We start from the raw sequence: 24,189 nt of genomic DNA, 5'->3' as shown, positions 1-24,189 counted from the left end.
ACAGCGTTCAGCCTGCCTGACGGGTCCTCATACGAATTTACGGTGATGCCCTTCGGCCTCAAGAACGGACCAGCTGTGTTCCAGAAGCTCGTGACTTCAGTCTTCGCAGGATACATCGATGTTTTCATCAAGGTATACATGGATGATATTATCATCTATTCAGAAGACTGGACCCAACACCAGAACCACCTCCGCCTGGTTCTAGAGAGACTTCGGACACACGGACTATGGGCATCCCTAAAAAAGTGTAAATTCGCAGCAGACGAACTGGAGTACCTAGGACACAAAATCACCTCTGCCAACACCCAACCTCTGGAGAAGCATGTGGAGAAAATCAAAGGCTTCGACACTCCACGGACGATGAAGCAACTGCGAAGCTTCATCGGGACAGCCAACTGGTTAAGGGATTTCATCCCTCGATTTTCGGACATCATAACACCCTTGACGGACCTCACCAAGGGTAATAAGAGACGGATGCACTGGAACGACGCCGCAGAAGCCGCCTTCCAACGTCTCAAGATCGAAATCGAGGGAGATCTCCTACTCCACCGACCAGACGCGTCCAAACCCTTCTGCCTCCAGACGGATGCCTCCGATGTCGGCATGGGCGCAGTCCTGTTCCAAGGAACCCAAGACGACAAGAGAGTCATCGCATATGCCTCCACGAAGTTAAAACCAGCAGAAACCCGTTACCATATTAACGAGAAAGAGTGCCTCGCATTAGTTTGGGCACTCAAGAGGTACAAGCACTTCCTCCAGGATCAGCACTTCACGCTGTACACCGACAGTCAGGCTCTCCTGTGGCTCCATCGGTTCAAGGAAGACAAGGCCAAACTATCCCGATGGGCCTTGCTACTTCAGGAGTTCAACTTCACCGTGATACATATCCCAGGGAAGGAGAACGAACTGCCTGACCACTTGTCCAGGAACCCAACCACGGAGAGAGAAGAAGAAGCTGACCAAGACGAGGAAGTGGTGCGACTTAGCTGGCCTACAACGGACGTGGAGGAAGACGAGTCCTTTCCTCTACTATGTATGATGGAGGACGTCGACGAGGATGAAGACACCAACCCCATCCTAGATGATCTGGTTGACCTACCACTCCAGGATAAAATCCGGAGAAGCCACCAGACACACCACGGTATGCAGCGGTTTCGGAGACGCTACCTAGAGATCTCCAGACGTGGACCACGGAACGAAGTCGAAGAAAACCTTCTCCGTGAATTCACACTAGTCGATAACGCCGCTTACTACAACGCTGGACCAGACCACAGGACGCTGATAGTACCCCCATCCCTCCGGAAGGACGTGATGAAGGTCTATCACGACTCAGAGGAGGCCAACCACCCAGGACAAGACGAGACCATCCGGGCCATTAAAAATATCTATTACTGGCCCACATTATCAAAGGATGTTCGCGCCTACGTCAAGTCCTGCCTGACCTGCTTGAGGACCAAAGCTGCTCCACGACAACCAGCAGCTCCTGTGATGCCCAGGGAACCCGCCAACCCCTGGGAGAGAGTGTCCTTCGATATTTTGGGACCATATCCACCAGCCAGAGGAACACGCAACCGCTACATCCTCTTGGCGACAGATTGCTTGAGCAACTGGGTGGAATATCGATGCGTCCAATCTACAAAAAGCCGGGACATCATCCAGTTCCTCCAGGAGGAAATCTGCAGCCGCTGGGGAAAACCTACCACCCTCATCACGGACAACGCAGCCCAATTTCGGACAGATGCATGGGAGAGATTCTTGAGACGGCACAACATCAAAGCCGAATTTAGCCCTATCTTCCACCAGAGGGCCAACCCGGTTAAACGCCGAGCTCAGGAGCTCAAAAAGGGACTCCGCGCCCGATGCAAAACTGCAAATGATCCGAAATGGGAATCCTACCTGGCTGACATCATGTTCAGCCTAAGGACACGGAGGAACGAGGCCACCCAGGAAACACCCGCTGAACTTCTGCTAGGCTATCTGCCACGGCGCGCAGAAGAAACACAGCGTGAGCATCGTCTGGCAAACACCGCAGCCAGACGAGACGAAAGGGTTGCCAGAGCGGTTCAAAAGGCCACTGTATATGCGAGGAACATGTTTCCTGACAACCCTAACGCTCCACCCGCCAGGAGGTTCATCGAAGGAGAGCAGGTCATGGTGAGGAACCACGTCCGAGGGAACTTCGGACCGACATGGACGGGACCACACACGATCCTGAAGGTGCTAGGCGATCATACCTATGAGATACACCGCGACCGGGACGTGAATAGGACCATCCATGTAGATGACATCCGCGCTGCTCCTCCACCTAGGGACGAACCTCCAGAGCAGGATTAAGGTTTATTACGACACGTGTAGATATCAAGGTGAACTGAGTAACCTTATATCTTCACGACGTCGTAAGACCTTCCTCAGGGTGAATTAAGTAGCCCTGCCAGAACAGCTGAGGATAACGGGGCCCTGTTACGAAACGTTACAGACACCAGGGTGAATCGAGTAACTCTACGTGTTCTGAAACGTCGTAAGGCCCCAGCCGGGTGAATTAAGTAGCCTGGCCGAAACACCTGGACCACCGGGACCACCTGGGCCATCTGGATATTATAATAGTTAAGTGTAACATATCTTAGTCGCTAGCGTAAGTTTGAATTGTATTTCTTTGTATTTCTTTGTATTGTATTTCTTTTTTTTAGGTTAAGGACTTTTTGTATTATTGTATTGTTTGATTTTTTTTTATTAATAAATTTTTTTAGCACCGTTAGGTCTTTCAGAGGAGGGGGGATGTCCTCGACGCATCAAGGAATTTGGATATCGGTTAAAATACTTGGGAATTCCAAGGTTGGCCAAATCCAAATTTCTAATTGATTCGATGCAGGGAAAATCCACTTTCGCTTCGTAAAACAAAGGATTTGTTTTACATAAAAGCAGGTAGATTTTCTCTCATCGGTCAGTCGAGCTTGCCTCTTCTACTGTAGACCTAGTCGGTGCTATTATTGTTCCAACTAAGTTATTGTTTTATTTCTGATTTCCTATATACCATTTTTTTTTTATTTTTAGCATTATTGTATATTCAGACCTTTTCAGGTTAGAATATTATATTAATCTATATTTGTTCATGTACTGATTGTTTGATATTTTATTTGAATATTTTGATTGTTTATTTTTCTTGTATTTTGTGTCTAAGTTGTTCTTCTGTAAGTTAAGAACACTTAGAAATATTTATCTTGCTTTTTCTATTTTATATATTTGATTTTGTACTTTGTATCTAAGTAGTTCTTTTCGGTAAGTCAAAGAGCTCTTAGAAGTATTTCTCTGATATCTGACTTGTTATTTTATTGTGTGTCTAAGTCGTTCTTTTCCGTCAAGTCAAAAGAACCCTTAGAAATATTTTCATATCGCATTATTATTTCCGATATTTTATCTAAGATATTTTCTTTCTTAAGTTAAGAAAATACTTAATACATTTGTTTCTTTCATTTTCTATTTTATGCTAAGTTGTTTCTTCCGTAAGTCAAGAAACACTTAGCAATATTTTCACATCTTTTCTATATTTGATTTTTCTTATTTTCTTTTATAAGTCGTTTCTTCCGTAAGTCAAGAAACACTTATAAATATTTGTGTATTTATTTTACTATATTTGATTCTCTTGTTTATTTTCTATTCTAAGTTGTTTCTTCCGTAAGTCAAGAAACGCTTAGACATATTTCTATAATCTGTTTCATTTTTGCATTTCTCGTTTTATATTTTGAGTATTTTATTTTTCCACTCTAAGTCGTTTCTTCCGTAAGTTAAGAAACACTTAGAAATATTTCCATATTTTACTCTCACATTTACATATTTCATTTATCTATATTTCTGTCCTAAGTTGTTTCTTCCGTAAGTCAAGAAACACTTAGAAACATTTTTTTCTTTGCATTATATTTTTATACCATTTAATTTAATTGTTTACTAAGTTACTCCTTCCGTAAGTCAAGGAATACTTAGATCATTTTTACCTATCTGTTTTCCATTTTTGCTCTGTTACTTTGTAACTGTTCCTTGGAACCGTTACCTATAACAGATATTTGTCACTGGAACTGTTATTTATAACAGCGGTAGTATTTAACCTTTCTACCAGCGATAAACCAAAGATGGTGAATACCCGATCCAATTCCGGGGATAGGAAGAAGCCCGAAGAGCCGGCGATGGGTCCTACAGGCCCAAATGCCCCCTCTCGGCAACATTAAGACCGTCCAACCGTTAAGACGTGTTTCCAAAGTGGGTCTCAATTTCAGAGATGAGCTAAGCAATCCTTTTCTTGTTCATATTTCAGATAGATATTTATTTTTTTAGACCCTTATTGGAGAGGCTATAATGCTGATATTATATTTCTAATACTCGTCGCAAGATAGTATTGCTATGGAGTTATTCCAGATCATGGCCCAGTAGCAGTATCTTTTTATGGAATCCCTAACCCCTCTTATCTAGGATGGTGGTGATTTGATATAGTACGTAGCTGAATCAATGGTTTATTTGGGGACTGATTAAATAAGAAGAGAAACAGAGCAGATTAAGGTTGTACCAATTTTTATTATACCTACTTTCAAGACAACAGAAATGATTATGAACTCAAAAAAAATGAAAATAAAAGTGTTCTAATTTAATTTAAAGATTTATTTTCTTCATTGTTCCTAGTTGATAAATAACGATATTATTTTCAATGTAAACAAATTTCGAAATTTGGGGTTAATATATATATATACATTCATTTTCTTTATAACCAATTCTTAATTTAATACGATACAATATTTTGGAATCCCTTTGGGATGACGTAACTTTTAATGTTTTCTTTTTGTTCATTACTAAGAAATAATAAAGAATAGTTTTCTTGTAAACTTTCAATAAATCTTAATTTTTTTTTGCTCTTCCCCTTCGAGGATAAACCAGGGGTGGCGTCCAATAATAAATTATAATTTCATATTATCTAATTGTGCTTGAATTTAAGATACGATATAGTTTCTATATGTTTAAGAAAACCCCGCCCAATTCTCTTCGACAGTGAGCGATTCAGGCCTTGTATATATCATTGTAGCACGGCAGTGTTACAGTATATATATACAAAATATATAATATTTTGCACATTGTACTTATCTGAGAGGAGATTGAATGTTTTAGGTTCCAACTGCTTTGTTGTTTTCTGGAGATCACTATCATCACTAGATTTATTATTATTATTAACACTTAAATCACTGTTATTCACGTCAGTATCTGTCGTCATAAAAGACGTCCCTTGTTTATTTTTGTTCCCCATCGGGGACCGGTATTATTTTGTATTAATTATCAGTATACACTTTTTAATTATTGTCTAATATATAAACAGTTAAATACAAACACCAAGTAATTAGGAACCAACTCGGCCTTTAAACGAAATCAATGTCTGACTCGGTCACAAGAATAATCGATACTAAAATATTTGATAGATAAAGTTAATATACTTTTGGTGTGTATTGAAAAGATATGTAAAAACTGCAAGAGTAGATGGGTTGTAGGTGGCTCTGTTAAATTTAACTAAAGATATGTGATGTGTTAATATTGTTGTGAGAAGAGATAAGACTCTACAAGAGGTTGAAGTCTCCAGAGATCCGAAACCAAACCCTGAGGGAAAATGTTAATGAGTAAAATAAGATGTGGTAAAAACAGAATGAAAAGGTTATGATATATGGATAAGTAGGTGAAGATGTATGATAGTGAATTATTTTAGAGGAGAAGTGGAATAATCTGCTCTGAATTTAGTTATGTCGAAAACGAGCATGAAAAATATTAGGCATAAGGGTCAGACTTGAAGCTTAGATTCCTAGAAAGAAGTGGGGAAAGATGGAGAGTTAGATGTATTGAAAAAAAGTTTGAGAGGACTAAGGAAGATTAAAAGGTGACAAGAGAAGAACGAAAAATCTAAATTCTATTGAAGAAGTAAATTGAGGATGTAGGTTATGAGAATAGTTGACGATGGAGCGGAAAGAAGTCTCGATTGAATGAGACAGGGCGATTAACACAATTTGGACTTCTCTGTTTTTCTTTAATAATTTCTAGATCCTCGTATAAGTCTAGTTTAAGAAAGTTTTTTGGGGGATATTATGAATAAGTGATACGTCTTCTGGGATATTGAGGGTGTGGTTATGTTCTTTAAGATGTTGAGAGAAAGTGGAAGTATTTTCTCCTTTTGTGTCCTCTAGAGAGCGTGAAGACAATGATCTACATGTCCTTCCTATGAAGATGATGTTTATAAACACCACTACGGTTCATATAATTAATGGGGTTTTTGGTATTAGATATATACTGACCCAAATTGTTGGGAACATTAAAAGAAACATGGATGTTCTCAACCGAACGTTTGACCGAAGACTCTCGTGATGGTATCGAAGTGAAACGTAATTGGGTTTGATGGTAAGGTCTCGGGAGAACGCAGTCTCCTGTAGGGTCCTAAGACGTCTTCTATGGATGAGTTTATTGATGATGTTGTGATCATAACCATTATTGACTGCTATTTGTCTGAGAATGTTAAATTCTTTTTTGTAGTATATATCTAATTCCAAAGACCCCATCAATTATATGAACCGTAGTGGTGTTTATAAACAAAAATGCTCAGATTGTAATGCCACCTACATAGGAAGAATATGTAGATCATTGTCTTCACGCTCTCTAGAGCATACAAAAAGAAAAAATACTTCCACTTTCTCTCAACATCTTAAAGAACATAACCACACCCTCAATATCTCAGAAGACGTATCACTTATTAATAATATCCCCCAACAAAACTTTCTCAAACTAGACTTATACGAAGATGTCTCATTTAATCGAGACTTCCTTCCACTCCATCGTCAACTAACCTCAAAAAAAATAGTAACCTTTGTTTTATCCCATTTGTTTTAAACCTACTATCCGTGATCCTGTCTAGTTTGTGTTTTAATTTAATGTCTTGATGGGTCCCTAGACGAGAAGCGAGTAACCATGTTTGTTCCATAGATAACCAAATAACCAATAATAAATATATTGTGATAATTATTTTCTTTTCTTTTCTTTCCTTTGGGAAGAACTTAAAAAAGTTGTGACTGGCTGAATGGCAAATGCCTATGGCAAAAAAAACCATCGTCAACTATTCTCATAATCCACATCCTCAATTTATTTCTTCAATAGAATTTAGATTTTTCGTTCTTCTCTTGTCACCTATTAATCCTCCTTAGTTTAGTTCTCTCCTCCTAAGTTCTCTCAAACTTTTTTTCAATACATCTAACTCTCCATTTCTCCCCACTTCTTTCTAGGAATCTAAGCTTCAAGTTTGACCCTTATGCCTAATATTCTTTAACTAAATTTAGAGCAGATTATTACACTTCCCCTCTAAAATCATTCACTATCATACATCTTCACCTACTTATCCACATATCATCACCTTTTCATTATGTTTTTACCACATCTTATTTTACTCATCCACATTTTCCCTCAGGGTTTGGTTTCGGATCTCTGGAGACTTCAACCTCTTGTAGAGCCTTATCTCTTCACACAACAATATTAAAACATCACATATCTTTAGTTAAATTTAACAGAGCCACCTACAACGCATCTACTCTTGCAGTTTTTACATATCTTTTCAATACACACCAAAAGTCTATTAACTTTATCTATCTACCTTAAGCTCACGAACTTATAACTTATCCTTTTATATTTCTCAGGTACCAAATGTTGCTGTTAACATATAGGGCCTTTTTCCTCTTTAACTTTTTTTCAATGTTCTCAACATCAATTTAGGATAAATTCACATTACAAACTACACATTGATGGTTGCTACTGTTATATTGTAACGATTATATTTTGCCTACCTCAGAGTAAGAACATAGGGGTAGAAAATTGGGGACAGAAACTATGGGGGCGAAGATAGGGCAAGCAAAACAATCGTTATATGTGCGAACGGCACTCAGGGGTTAGCTGGAGAGCTGGGATCGTGGATAAGTGAACGAAAATGGGTCGGATTTGGGCAGCTACAAACAAATGAAATAAAGGGTCATGAATCACTTGGGACAAACAAAACAAAAGGAAACAGGAAACACCTCTAGTAATTTATAAAGAGCGCCACTTCGAGGTGCCTAATTATAACCATTACAACAGCTAGTTGTAACTAGGGAAATAATTATCAAACATAAAGAAACATATCTTTTTCAAACGGAAACTCAAAAAGGTTAGTTAAAAAAAAACAAATGTTAAGAAACAAAATTTAACATTTATTGTGTCTTACCACAAACAGTTATCAAAAATAGACAACGCAATAAAATATTACAACAAATAGTCATAAAATACAAAAATACAACAAAAACTTTCATGTGTCCGTTTACAAACTCCAGGGGTTGGAGATACTAAAAAAACTTACAAATGTTACCGCACAGAGATTAACCTTTTTTTTAAACAAACAAAACAAATAAATATCGAAAAAAAAATAAGTTAAACCATAAAATTTACAATTTATTAATTAGTACAAATCCTTTTAAATTTTAATGAAAGCAATTATCAATTATCAAAAATAATGTCTATTTAATTTGGAAAAATTAATATGTCAATTGTTACCTTGATTCACAAACTTTGCCACTTAACTTCAAAAAAAAACTTTCTACTATCTCTGGGATTGGAGCTGCAAGGACAAAACTCTCAACTGGAACAAAAATGAAACCATTTCTATACTCAGGAGCGAAGATCTGACGTAGATGGGGTTGGATCAAGCAGGCAAACGACAACAAAGCTGGTGGGACATCCTATATACTTATTTTCAAAATTTCATCAGTTCCGGTGTACTGCACAAATCTTATGATGATTACTCTGTTCTAAACTGCCATTATGCAAAGAGTATTATCATCTTGACCGGTCTTAAGACATCCACAAAAAGAAAATTGAATCAACTCCTGATTCAAAATCGCCCAAACATCCCTCTCGTTTGAAAGTTCCTGCTTGACTCCTTTCTGCCTTACATTTTACAAATTCAACGCCAAATAAATTTCCTTTCACGTCTCCAACCAGTTTGTGGCCTACGAACCTAAACAAACAAAATACCCTTCTTGACCTCGTTCTTACAACAAAATTTCTTGACAAACCGGGGATTTAGCCTTGAATCAAAACAACTTTTTTAAATTTGTAGAAATAACACATATTATATTGATTATTTTAAACGTCCTCGATTCCTAGTTTTCACCGGAATAATCTCTTACCTGACAATGTAACAGAGACAAACACATCTATATTTTGAAACAACTGAATACAAAACTTAAAACAGAATTTATACTATTATATAGATATTAAATATAAAACGCTACAATATTATTATAATTTTAACTTATTCAATTTTAAATATTGATAGCTTCTGTCATATTTAGACAAATGCCTTAAGTTACACTGACTGCTTTGTTCCGACTTCCGTCCTAACATGTCAATATTGTAATTTTAATCATTTGCTATCAACAAGTCCTCGCAGACACTTTGTCTCAGGACCAAGCAACCTCATGTAGAGTCGTACGCTGCCATGTTACCAATTCCACTGGTAATTTTAACATCTCAACTTATAAGAACATATAATGTAACAGAAATTTAAACTAACAACATTTAACGGGTTTTTACCCAAATATTTTAGTGGCTCAAAACATATACACTTAGTAAGTATTAACCACATTTTGCATTAACCTTAGTCAACATTTCAAATTTCACGTTCTTTTTAATTAAAGTGGTTATATACTTTCAGGTATTTTATTATATACCTTTTATAAAGGATTATAAATAAAAAAATTTGTAATACATGGTAATCAGCCAGCTACAGGAACTTAGTTTCCTAGTCGATCTTAAACAGTCCTTGATTTTCTTTGTTAACTTGAAAATGGTCTTTATATTGGCTTTTTTAAGTATTCGCCCAATTCTGTCTGTTATCCCCAATATATAGGGCAATAACGCTTTGCCTATACATGCTGTTTCTTCGTCCTTTCTTCTAGAAACGTTGTTAATCGCTTCATGTATTTCTAATGGTATAACCATTAGAGGTGAGCGCTTTTTCAATATGATGAAGAAGTTCACTTTGCAGATGTTGAGGTTCACAAATTCTCTTCGCCCTCTCCGTCAGAGTTTTGATGATACCTTGTTTTTGGCCTGGGTGATGATTTGAGTTCCTGTTTAGGTATCTGTCCGTGTGTGTAGGTTTTCGATACACTTTATGTCCTAAGTAACCTTGCTTTCGATTTACTAATATTTATTTATTTATTTATTTATTTCAACGGTAGAACCATTTACAATAAAATACAACAAATGGTAAAAAGTAAAGATCATGTACACAATCAAACAATATAGAATTTTAGAACAATATAGAACAATAAGAAACATCAAACAATAACAAAGAAACAAGTAAACAGTTAAAATTTGTACATTAAAACAGTATATCAAATCACAAAAGTTAAAATATATATATATATATATATATATAAAAATATCACATATCTAGATTGATAATTACATTCTTAAGTTGCCTTTTAATACATCTACGAACGCTAGTTGTTGATCTTTCTCTGTTTCCATCGTATATTGAATATTTGGATGTAGTGTGTTTATAGAAGACAGGAAATCGTTAAGTTTTTCTACTCCGTGACCCCAAATCACAAAAGTGTCACAAAAGTGTCTACGACCGGGCTTAGTGCCCATTGTATTATATCGGGAAGCGGTGGAAATATATAAGCGTCCAAATAATTTTAATCGGATAGAAGAAGTACTAAAAATTAATAAAACATGGATACCAATATTAAAAGCCACAAACACCCTTCAGTTTCAGCTTACAAGCGAAGCAGTAACATCTCCAGAAGATGCCAACCCCTAGTGTTGGCGAAACGTCAAGAACTAATATCAGAAAACAACGGCCTAAGAGCCCGAACAAACAGTTTAACAAGATAAATCAAACTTGTCAATTACAGAGACTCCAAGAAAAGAGGTATAAGAAAAATTCTAAAGATACCTAGAAATACTCCAATAATGTTAAGGTTAAAGAGTTTACAGTGACTTTCACTCTCGCAGAATTTATTTTACTTGTGTATATTTTTCATATATAAAGTGATAAACAATTTAGGCCCAACATATTATAATCAATTTATTAGCATAACTTTGGAAGCGCACAATTATTAAACTAGAAATAGCAATTATATTTATATTCATAGAACGAATCAACACAACGTACCAAATTCTTTGATTTTTACAGGCTTTAGTCACTTTAATAAACTGCCAAATGATATTAAGGCAAACTCACAAATTTCTAACCATGAAAAAAAAAATTACAGAATATATTAAAGGCTTAAGAGTCTAAACTAATAATGCTTTATTTTATAAAGCCAATCTGCCTAATAATAAAAGAGAGTTTTTTCAGCGTAATACTTACCTAAGATGCCAAAATAAGTAATGGCCTATTTGTTGATTACTAAGTGCTCTTCTAAGAAGAAAATTTACTAGATCACATTCTAAGTATAGTTCATGTTTAAGCGCTTGCACTAGCTGAAGAAGGTATAAGAGAATATCTTCATCACTAAAAATATAAATATATGTGTCATAAAAAAGTTCTGAAACTGTTTTCTTGTGGCATGTCTAATTTAAATATTATGTTTATATTGGATTAAGCCACAATTGATTGTAATTAAATGTAATTAGTTGAAAATTACATTTTCAACTAATGTTCGATTTTTCCACCATTTCCACCAAAATGTATAACCACCAAGTTGTTAGTAGGTTGTGATTTTCAAATTTGAAAATTGACTTACTTGGTCGCAATCTTGAAGGCAATAGCCTTCTTTTAGTTGATGGGTGTTTAGTATATTATAAATTGTATACAATTGTAGATATGTCTCTCTATCAATCCGCTATTGTTGGTATATTTTTGTTGTTCACGTCTTCTAATGGGTTTGCAACACATTTTTCTTCATTAAGTAGAATGAGAGCTGCTTCTTTGACTTTTTTCTTTTTATGTCCGTTTCTTTCATGATTATTGATGCATATTTCCATTCTACTATGTCCTCGTTATCCTAGGCATGTATGCATATCTGAGATTTGTCGAAATCTCTGTTCTTAATGTATGTTTCATGCTCGTTTATTCTGACATTTAGTGGTGTTGCGGTTTGCCCACATAGAAATAGTTATATTCACAAGGTATTTTATAGATGCAGTTCTTTTATCTTTCTTGTGTGTTGTTGGGATTGGTTTTGGATAGCATAGATCTCAGTGTGTTGGCTCTTTTGAATGTTGTTGTGATGCTGTATTTATTCCCTATCCTGTTCAATTTTTCTGATAAGCCTTCTACATATGGTATTGCTGTCATCTTGCAACCCCTTCTTGTGAGTATTTCTGAATTGCTTATAGTGTTTTGTTGTTTTCTTTCTTCAATCTTGTGAAATTCCTTGTTTATAAATGACAATAGGTTGTCACTTTTTGTCAAAACCTTGATTAGCAGGTTTTTTCTTCCTGAAATCCATTTTAATCAGAGCAGGTGTTTCGGGTTTTAACTTATAATGATTTAATGATTCCTTGTTGATGTTTACTTTGTAGTATGAGTGGAAATATCTGTTGGTGTGTGTTGGGTTTCTGCAAACATTGGTTGCATATCCTATGTCCTCTTTTGTGATTAATACATTCTAAAAAAGTGAATTGTTGTTCTTTTCCCATGGTGAATTTAATTGATGCTTCTTTGTTGTTGATGCTCATTGGAAATTTGTTCAATGCTTCTGATCTGTGAGGCCAAATGGAGAATATATCATCTATATATCTCCACGATACTGTGTGTTATTTGTATATAGAACAAAACGTTATTGCTGTTATCAACATTGCTCTATTATTAAAAAAGAGAAAATTATTATGTAAAAAAGAGAAACCATTGGAAATTAAACAAATGCGATTCAAGCTATGTTTCGTGAATGATAAAAGGAAGAAACTGAATGTTAAGACCCAAATTCACTGATTTAAATAAAATATTTAAATCAGTAATTTAATATATCGTAATTTACAATTATGAATGGTACTAACCTCACGTCATATAAACACTCTACAGCAAATTTTCTAACTTCCTGATCAGCATATGCGTAATCTAATAGTTCTAAGGCCTTTTCAACCGGTAGCTTAGGCCATACTTTGAGCATTGCGACAACTTCGCTAACTTCCTCACGTTTATCCCAGTCTATACAGTATAAAAGTTTAGGTAAAACTTCCGGTTCAGTTTTACGCCAATGGTTTTTTAGAGCCCATATTTTTTTGCGTTCCTGAAATATAATTTAATGTTACACATCTTTCTAATCATTTTTATTTAAAACAGCAAACAATATTACAATACTTGTTAACACCTGTACTTGAAGGGCAGAAACTAATCCAACACTTGGTTAAAACGTCAAAAAGCTGTCACAGTTTAAATAAGTTTTTCGCCAAATTTTAAGGATTTAAGCAGTGTTAATTAGGACAGGGCCACACCTGTCATACAGTCTTCCGATCCTACATCGATCACGCATAGTTCGGCGGCTAGGTACCTTCTGTATACAAGGAAGAGTGAATAGTTGAAAACTATTCTATCTTATGTAATTTTTTTCGCTGAATACAAATATGTTAAAAGATAGAATAGTTTTCAACTATTCACTCTTCCATTTATACAGAAAGGTACCCAGCCGCCGAATTGTATATGATCGAAGTAGAATTGGAAGGTAGTATGACAGGTGTGTTCCCGCCTTTAAACAGATAAATTCCAATAGGTTTTTTTATAAACAGATTTTATTCGAGAGTGTACATTGAAGTATAAATAGTAGAATTTGAAGTTACAAATTGAGTTATTTTCAGTTCGGCATAGAGATTAGATTTCACTTTTCTACTCCAGAAGGTAATGTTACGATAATAAATATCATGGCCTATAAAACTGTAAATATATTATGACTAATATCTTTTCTGTTCTAGTCATTTCGGCGAGACTTGTTTACCTGCCGACTGAAACCTCTAGTAACTTCGCCGAAAAAACCAGCCTGAGTTCCCGTTATTCGAGGCTATTCTTGTCAACACCGCCAACAACCGGTCTTCCCCAATGTTCGAGTCAATGCATGTCTACTTCTAGGGGATTCCGAAACTAACGGAGTTTTATATTTAAAGAAGGAATTCTGTTGTAAGGGAACAGTTAATTTTGAAGATCGCGCCGCGTAAATTAAAATGTAACGCCCGTATTATAAATTGTATAATTGTTCGTGTAATATAAATTAGCAATAAAGACTTTAATAAATTTGAAAGTGTTATAAATAGAACCTTTAATAAATAAACAAAAACAATAAATTAGACTAATAATAATACTACAAATGGTGTCAGAAGTAAAAATAGAAAATAAATTAGACTTATCTGTATTATACTGTTATTATATAACAAGTGTTGTTCCGAAGTGAATGTTTTCAAATTGTGAAAATGACGACGATTTATGAGCTAACAGTGACGAATTTAAGAAGACATCTCGAGGACAGAGAATTAGCTTCTACCGGAAAAAAGACTGAGTAAGTCCAACGACTAAAGAACGCTTTGCTAGAAGAAGGGTTGGACCCAGAGACTTATATATTTGAAGATGCTGTCATCTCGTCGATTTCGAAATTGAAGAACAAAGTTTCTGGTGACATCTCATCATTAGAGAACAAAGTTTCTGGCGATATTTCGAAAGTTTCCGGCGACATTGCTTCTTTAGAAGTTTCTAACGAGATTTCTTCTCTAGAAAGCAAAGTTTCTGCTAATATCTCTGCGGAAATCTCTAAAGTCACTTCTGAGATGTCTGCCCTGGACGATAAAATATCTTCGTTAAAAAACCAAGTTGCTGCCGATAAGTTGGCTTTCGACGAAAAGATGAAAGAGATGGAAAGGAAGATGGAGGAAACAGGGACAGCAGAGAAAGGATACAAGCCAATTACAGTAGAGACAAAAGAAGACGAGACGAAATGTAAGTTGGAAACACGGCCGAAATTTGAAGGAAGTGGAGGTTCTGTTCACGTTAAAGTGCCAACTTTCGACGGAAAATCATCATGAAACAACTAAATGAAACAGTTCGAATCAGCTGCAACAGCAAACGGATGGTCTGAAAAATAAAAGGCTGTAAACCTGACTATCGCTCTTCGAGGAGATGCCTTAGATGTGCTTCAGACCATAGCCGTAGAGGAGACGGATGATTTCGAACAACTGAAGAAGAGGTTAAATATGCGATATGGCCACGAACATTTGGAACATGTATATCAGTCGCAGCTTAAAAATCGAAGACAGAAGAAAGATGAGGCTCTTCAAGAATATGAGGTAGATATTGCCAGATTAGTACGATATGCTTATCCAACAGCCCCGAAGACATGATGGAAAAATTGGCCGTTCAAACGTTTATTGATGGTCTTCGTGATCATGAAATGCAGAGAACACTGCGATTAGCTCGTCACAAGACGCTGGTTGATGTCTTATCCGCCGCCCTCGAATACGAGTCAGCGACGCAGGCCTCTGGCGGGTACAGTAAAGTTAGGACTATAAAAGAGGAAGGAGATGAAGATAAACTTGACCAGCTCGTTAATATGATGAAAAGTATGACATACAAGAAAACGAAGACCATAAGATGCTGGAATTGTGGCGAAATTGGACACGTACGAAGTTCATGTAAACACCCTAGGTACGACGCAAATTAAGAAACTCACCACCAGGAAAACTAGAACGGGTCGGCCTTAGGGGGCAGCTTCGACCCGGAATTTTTCCAAAGACCCTCTCATACTAAAAGCTTCTTTGAAATGTCGTAAAGATAGTGTATATGTAGATGGAGAAATAAATGGTAAAAGAAATACGTTGTTGGTGGATACCGGAGCGACCAGAACCATTATACGCCCGACAGTTATAAACAGCCGTAAGAAACTGTTACCAACGAGCTTGCGACTTCGGACCGCTACAATTGAAAATGCCAACATTCATGGAGAAATCCAGGTACAACTGGGAATTGGAGCAGAAAAGTTCGTCGATACTGTTATAGTTGCTGACATCGAAGAGGATGTTATATTAGGAATGGGCGTAATGAATATGCATGGATTCCAATTGAATTTTAAGAATAAGGTAATCAAAGTTGGCAACGAGAAGGTATTTCTTCATCCACATAAAGACAACACTGTGCAAGCAGCCATTAAGGAAGATACATTCGTGCCTGCGAGAAGCGAAACAATCATAGTAGCGCGACTACAGGGAATTGTAGACGAAGGGACACCTGTTATGATGGAGCCTTGGAACCACGACGATGAGGTTGGCCGTGGAATCATAATTGGAAAGGAATTGGTGACTTCGGCTAAAGAAATTCCTGTGAGACATCAATGTCAACGACTACCCAGTGACCATCAAGAAAGAGACAAGTGACATCCATAATCCGTCAGGCGACAACATCTAATAATTCCAACGACAAATTCGACCAAATGGTTGCAGTTGCAGGACAGTCTCTAAATCAGATGGAGAAAAGGAAATTAAGGGAATTTCTTCGGCAGTATCGTGATATTTTCGTACCGAAAGGAGGAAAGACGGGAAGAACAACCGTTGTTAAGCATAAAATTGATACTGGTAATGCTAAGCCAATTCGTCAAACAGCTCGACGATTACCACAGGCGAAAAGAGAGGAAGCTGAAACAACTGTTCAGGAAATGAAGAAAGATGGGGTGATAGAACCTTCTACGAGCCCATGGGTCTCTCCGGTGGTCCTGGTTAAGAAGAAAGATGGAACGACAAGGTTCTGTGTGGATTACCGTTTGCTGAACAACGTTACCAAGAAAGATAGTTATCCTCTGACTCGGATCGACGATACATTGGACACATTGGCTGGAAGTAAATTGTTTTCTACTTTGGATTTGAAGTCTGGATACTGGCAGGTAGACATGGACCCAGTAGATAAAGAAAAAAACAACCTTCACCACAGGATCTGGATTGTGGCAATTCAACGTTATGCCATTTGGACTCTGTAATGCTCCTGCGACATTTGAGAGGTTTATGGAAAATGTGTTGAGAGGGTTATCTTGGAAAACATGCCTGGTTTATCTTCTTCTTATGGTGCCGTGCACCTATAGTGCGTTGGCGAATTATCTTAAGGTCAGACGTCTATCTTTTGCGGCATGCAAAAGTTCGCCAGTGTTAGTTACGCCTGTCCAGTTCTTTATATTTCGCAGCCACGACATTTGTTTGCGACCCACTCCTCTCTTGCCCTCAATCTTTCCTTGGATAATTAGTTGAGGGATTGCGTATTTTTCCCCTCTCAGGATGTGGCCCAGGTATCCAATCTTTCGTGACTTGATCAAGCTGAGCAATTCTCTCTCAGTATTTGCTCTTCTTAGGACTTCCTCGTTTCTCACCCTAGTACAGGTTTATCTAGATGACATAATCGGTTGGGAGAAACATTTGAAGATCATCTGAAGAATTTAGAAAACGTTTTTAATCGACTTAAAGCTCTCCAATTGATGTTAAACCTCAAGAAGTACCAGCTATTTCAAGGTAAAGTCAATTATCTGGGTCATATAGTCTGCAAAGAAGGAGTGGCCGTGGATAGGGGAAAAATCGATTCCATTAAGGAATGGCCAGTACCAACGGACAAACATCAAGTGAGAAGTTTTCTTGGACTATGTACTTACTACCGGAGGTTTATTAAGAAGTTTGCAGATATCGCTAAGCCATTAACGCGACTTACAGAGGAAGCAAGAGATTACTGCTGGGATACAGACTGCCAAAATGCCTTTGAGACCTTGAAAAAGCATTTAATCACTGCACCAATTTTAGGATATCCACTGCCAGAAGGAGAGTTCATCTTAGATAGAGATGCAAGTAATGTGGGAATTGGAGGAGTGCTGTCTCAGATACAAGGAGGACAGGAACGAGTCCTCGGATATTTTAGTAAAGTTCTTTCAAAACCTGAGCGGAATTATTGCGTCACGAGAAGAGAACTTCTAGCAGTAGTTAAATCAGTAGAGCACTTCTATCAATACCTCTATGGAAGGAAGTTTTTAATCCGAACCGACCATGCCGCCCTTAAGTGGTTGATGTAGTTTAAGAATCCAGAGGGTCAGATAGCCAGATGGATCGAACGACTCCAAGAATACGATTTCAAGATTGAGCACCGGGCCGGAGTTAGTCACAGAAACGCTGATTTTCTTTCCAGAAGGCCACGTCCAGCGGAGTGTTCCCACTGCAACAAAACGGAATCCAAGTAAGCAGCAGTGCTAAGAACAACGATGGTCAACGACGACTGGACGCCTACCAAGATAAAGGAAGAACAAGATAGAGATCCGGTTGTCCAGAAAATTCGAAAATGGAAAGAGAAAAACCGTCGACTACCTTGGCAAAAAATATCAAACCTATGCACAGTAGTTAAGACGTATTGGGCCCAGTGGGACTCATTTATCCTGGAAGATGGCTTCCTCAAACGAGTACTGGAAAATGATGACGGTTCAGAGAACCGAAGACAGTTGGTGATCCCAAAGAGCAGAATAGCCGAAGTACTTCGTCAGTTACACGACAGTCCATCAGGAGGGCATTTTGGTGTAAAGAAAACCCTTCAGCGAATTCGGGAACGGTTTTATTGGATGAACAGTTCCGACGACGTAAAAGACTGGTGTAAGAAATGTACTATTTGTGCTACGAGTAACGGGCCTTACCGAAAACGGAGAGCTCCTATGAGACAATATAATGTTGGATGCCCGTTTGAAAGAATAGCTTTGGACATCGCTGGGCCATTTCCAGAAAGCGAAAATGGAGGCAAGTACATGTTGGTAGTAATGGATTACTTCACTAAGTGGGTCGAGATTTACGCACTTCCAGACCAGAAGGCCGCCACCGTTGCAGATAAGTTGATCCAAGAATATATCAGCCAATTTGGAGTGCCTTTGGAGATCCATAGTGACCAAGGCAGGAACTTCGAAAGCGATCTATTCCAAGGAATATGTGATAGACTAGGCATGAAGAAAACAAGAACTACCGCGTATCATCCGCAATCGGATGGTATGGTAGAACGAATGAATAGGGCAGTTGGCAAGTATTAGACAAAGATGGTGTCCGATCATCAGCGAGACTGGGACCAATAGCTTCCGTTCTTCACAATGGCCTACAGATCTGCTGTTAACGAATCAACAGGCCAGACACCAGCCAAAGTCCTATTCGGACGCGAAATGCGACTACCTTGTGATCTAGAGTTTGGGTGTCGACCTGGAGAAGATGTAGTAGGTGAAGATTATGTGATCGAATTACGAAGAAGAATGGACGATGTACATGAGTTGGTCTGTTCCCATCTTCAGATCGCTAGCGACCGAATGAAGAAACGGTACGATACACAAGCTGAAAAGGGTTGCTTAAGAAGAACGACGAGTCTGGCTCTATAATCCCAAGAAGCGAAAAGGCTGTTCTCCCAAATTGCAGCAGTTTTGGGAAGGTCCATACTTAATTATGGAGAAGATCAACGATGTCATCTACCGAATAAGCAAGATTCTGAGGGGAAAGCCGATGATAGTACACCATAACCGGCTGGCGTCTTTCGAAGGTGACCACGACGTAGATGAAGAAGTGGAAGTAAACCAAGTCCAAGATGTGTCTGACCTCACGTTTGAGGAATCCATGGGTGCCTATGGAGGTACCGGTAAAGCAAGACATGGTGTTACCACTGAAGAAAAGCAAGATCTACTCGCGCTCCCGATGATTACTCGCTGGCCCTTACCATCCCGGCCAGTATCAAAGACGCACCAGGGTTGGCATCCGTCTTTCGAAGGAAGTTCGGTCGAGTTGCAGAACTTCAATGGCAAGTGCCAGCTCCTGGGAAAGCCTTGAAACTCCAAGAAGCATCACGTTACCTTTTCTACCTGGTAACAAAAGACACTGCCCGTTACCAACCTACCTACCGAGATGTATGGGAAGCCTTAGCCATGCCAAAATTAAAGTGCCGCCAATTAGATTGGAGGGATATCCGAAGTATGGTGGAGGAGATCTTTAAAGACACCGAAGTCCAGGTGTTAGTCCGCATAGTTACTGGTGCGGAGAGAAAACCGTCCCGTTATCATTTTTATACAACTGGAAGTTGTAAAAGAGGGTCCAGTTGCCGATACCTGCATACCGTTCCAGTTCCAGTCCCGACAAGGTTCCAGGAGGAACCTTCTTTTAAGAGGGAGGCAATGTTACGATAATAGATATCATGGCCTATAAAACTGTAAATATATTATGACTAATATCTTTTCTGTTCTAGTCATTTCGGCGAGACTTGTTTACCTGCCGACAGAAACCTCTAGTAACTTCGCCGAAAAAACCAGCCTGAGTTCCCGTTATTCGAGGCAATTCTTGTCAACACCGCCAACAACCGGTCTTCCCCAATGTTCGAGTAAATGCATGTCTGCTTCTAGGGGATTCCGAAACTAACGGAGTTTTATATTTAAAGAAGGAATTCTGTTGTAAGGGAACAGTTAATTTTGAAGATCGCGCCGCGTAAATTAAAATGTAACGCCCGTATTATAAATTGTATAATTGTTCGTGTAATATAAATTAGCAATAAAGACTTTAATAAATTTAAAAGTGTTATAAATAGAACCTTTAATACATAAATAAAAACAATAAATTAGACTAATAATAATACTACAGTAACTTCAAAAGGTTTTAAATAGTATGAGCGAATATAGCCAGAGTAAACTCCCCAAAAAAAGTGAACCAGAGTATAATATGGAAACATTAAATTCAGAACCTCGAGCTTCTCCTGTAAAATAATTAATAGGATACCAAAATTTCACTCCATGCACACAGATAAGTACTAAATATATTTCTAAACCTGTTTCCGAAATAAATTTAAATGTATTTAAAAGAAAAATATTAAAGAAGTAGTAATAGAATAAATAAATATAAGTTGACATTATAAATAAAAGGTGTATGTTTTAATTGCCTCAGATACGGTCATACGGAAGTCAATGCAAGAGCAGAGCTAGGTGTGATAAACGAAGTGAATCCCTGAATACCAAAGATTGCCAAAAACCGAATTTACTCCATAATGCTTTCATTGTACGGACGATCATTTCACTACCAATATAAATGCGTGTTCAGAATTCAAACGACAAAAACATAATAAAGACGCAATGGCAACCAATAATATCAATCATGACCAAGCTTAATGCGAACAAACAATTTCCCATAAACTCGTACCTATACAAATATAATAAGCACAAATATAAATCTTTCTACCATTCCAACGAAAAACTTATCCTGTCTCAAAACCTTTTCCTCAATATTCCTAGTAACGTCACACTCATACAATTTCTACTCAATTCATGGGCAACAACAAACGATTCTTTCTTTAATAATAGTACAAATAGTAACAATATTTAAACTAACAAAAGACAAAGACCAACTAGTCAAGATCTAACACTAAATTTACAAAAGGAAATTATATCTGCTAATAGATCTAATCAACCTAGGGGAGGAATATTATATAGCAATATTTGTAAGAGTAACATTAGTAATCAATTGACTTCATCCCTCTCAGACTTGAGCATGATCCACTCAATCTTGCGATAGTTTTAGATATTGTCACAAAAGTTTTAGTGACAAAAAGTATAAATGTAAATAGAGAAGAGCTAGAAAAATTAGTTAAATCATCTGTAGATGTAAATATTCACACATTAACAGACCCATAGGATGAAATAAGTAGTTTGTAATGGAAATGCCGTTCGGTAGTTACTAATAAAATGAACCTGTAGTACTTGCTAGCCGAACGCAAATACATCATTGCATTGGCGGTGCAACCATTTTATTAAACTCAAATTTAATTTATCAAGAAATTTCAATTTTCACTGTAATCAACTTTGATCATGTTTGTATTTCGGTTAACACATTAACACACCAATATACCAGGAGTTGCATATAATAATAAAAAAATATGCTTGGTTTCAATATATGTAACTCGAATATCATTGTAACAGTGGATAAATTTACTGGAACAAATTCCCAAACCTTTTATATTTGGGGGCGATTTTAATGCTCATAATTTTGTTTGGAATAGAGAATATTTCAATGTATATAAAGTTCTTTTGGAATTAATCGAAGCAACACTGTAATTTGATTATTTTAAATGATGGATCCCATGCATTAGTGAATACTAAGAAATTAGCAATAGACTGTACTCTGTGCACTCATGACCTAGCACATTTCTATATGAGAAGTTACAGAACCAAAAACATCATTGACTGAATATTATTGAAAATATTCCTTTACGCTTTTTCAACTCCCAAAAACGTAATCAATGATCGAAAGAGTGGTGTAATGAAACCTGTAACAGCTACTAAAGCCGGGAAACAAGATTTCCTGCGATACGCACAGAACGTGTCTATCACGCCTTCCTGTGATAGAATAAAGTAAACCGATATAAAAATCGTAAACAATCAAACCCCCCTCTCCATGGATAGAAAATTATGTTACCCACCAAAAACCACCGGGTAACAAGGCACTTCCTTTTTATCATCGGTATTTCACTTAAAAGTCCCACATGGGAAACTAATCGATATCCTAAAAACATCAGGTCTCGATGGTAAGGATATAACACTGATCTCAAACTTATATCTCCAACATAAAGCAACAGTACGATTCGAAAATGAACTGTCCGAGATCTTTACAGTCGAAAAAGAAGTTAGACTGGGTTACATATTGTCACCGGCATTATTTAACATATACTCTGAAAACATCTTTAGAGAGGCCTTGGACGAATCAGAAGATGGGATTGCCGTAAATGGCCAACTTATAAACAATACTAGATATGCAGACGATACAGTGTTGCTGGCAGATAGTGCGCAGGGGCTCCAAAGGATGATGGATAACGTTGTAGAAGCATGTAACCAATAAGGCCTAAAACTAAATTGCAAAAAGACAAAAAAAATGATCATTAGTAAGAACACCAACATAAACGCCTAAATTTCAATAGGCGATACACCGTTAGAAAGAGTGGAAAAAATATACTATTTGGGCTGCAATACTAAGGATACTTGGGATCACAGCTACAAAATAAAAACTTGTATTTAAAAAGCCCGAAGCTCTTTCAACAGCCTTAGGAAGATTCTCTGCAACTTATCTTTAAGTATCAATATTTTTTATTTATTTATTTACACAATTCAATGTAGCGAGGTCGAAATGGAGGTCGAAATACGTATAAGCGGTTGTCGCTGCCCTGTATCAAAACAAAAATCTAATACCGTCATTATGTTTTATTACTTACTTCGTTTGGAGTACCAGAAATTGAGTTCACTACGAATTTTGACCAGGATGAACGGCATGTGGAATGCAATTTTAAATTCCCTTGCCGAGTAATTTATCCAGCTGTTTGTTTCGCAAGTTTTAGGAAACACAGTGGTAAAAATTTGAATTCGGTTTCGCTAGGTAGAAATCCTTTGATTTCTCTTTTTGTTTTTAGATGGCGTAGTTACGTCCGTATATAGTTATTTTGATAACTATTGTCTAGGACGGGAGAGATTTTTGTTTTGGTTCAGAGCAGTGGCTATACCGTTCTGACGAGACCTAAAGAGGTCGAAATACGTATAAGCGGTTGTCGCTGCCCTGTATCAAAACAAAAATCTAATACCATCATTATGTTTTATTACTTACTTCGTTTGGAGTACCAGAAACTGAGTTCACTACGAATTTTGACCAGGATGAACGGCATGTGGAATGCAATTTTAGATTCCCTTGCCGAGTAATTTATCCAGCTGTTTGTTTCGCAAGTTTTAGGAAACACAGTGGTAAAAATTTGAATTCGATTTCGCTAGGTAGAAATCGTTTGATTTCTCTTTTTTATTTATTTATTTATTGCTAATTTACAATCTACTTCAATACAGTAATAAGTAAATATGATGTATGTTCTTGGCTTGTGGCAGGTGTCGTCCATTGACGACTCTCTGGAATTTACCTAGCAGCTAGATCTTCTGGCCAAAGTATTTTTAGACGTCTGTCAACCAGTGGGGGGTTGAATAATTCGTCTATGAGATGGTTTGGATGGTCTGCGCTGCGATTCATGTATCTTCTGGAGTGGTCAGCAATCACATCATTGATGAAGGGGATGTTGAGGTCTACATGAAGGGTTTGGTTTGACACATACCATGGTTCTTTAGCTAACATACGAATAGTTTTTGACTGGAATGTCTGTAGTATTTCGGT

The 24,189-nt window shown here is 37.4% G+C and overlaps 1 protein-coding gene across 4 annotated transcripts in view; it reads right to left on the bottom strand.

Annotated features, from left to right (window-relative positions):
* The window catches only part of Pi3K92E (phosphatidylinositol 3-kinase 92E), a 747,272-nt gene that overhangs the window by 247,786 nt on the left and 475,297 nt on the right, over nucleotides 1-24,189 (bottom strand). For all 4 annotated transcript variants that reach the window (XM_072523217.1, XM_072523215.1, XM_072523216.1 and 1 more), the window contains 2 exons: nucleotides 13,048-13,280; nucleotides 11,417-11,560 (listed from right to left, as the gene is read on the bottom strand). In XM_072523217.1, coding sequence (XP_072379318.1) covers nucleotides 11,417-11,560; nucleotides 13,048-13,280 — 377 coding nt within the window. The remainder of the gene's footprint in view (nucleotides 1-11,416; nucleotides 11,561-13,047; nucleotides 13,281-24,189) is intronic.

The sequence above is a fragment of the Diabrotica undecimpunctata genome, chromosome 2, assembly GCF_040954645.1.
Source record: "Diabrotica undecimpunctata isolate CICGRU chromosome 2, icDiaUnde3, whole genome shotgun sequence".
In the NCBI taxonomy this organism is placed as follows: Eukaryota; Metazoa; Arthropoda; class Insecta; order Coleoptera; family Chrysomelidae; genus Diabrotica; species Diabrotica undecimpunctata.
The sequence above is the reverse complement of the archived record's forward strand: the minus strand, read 5'-3'. Positions and strand labels throughout refer to the sequence as shown.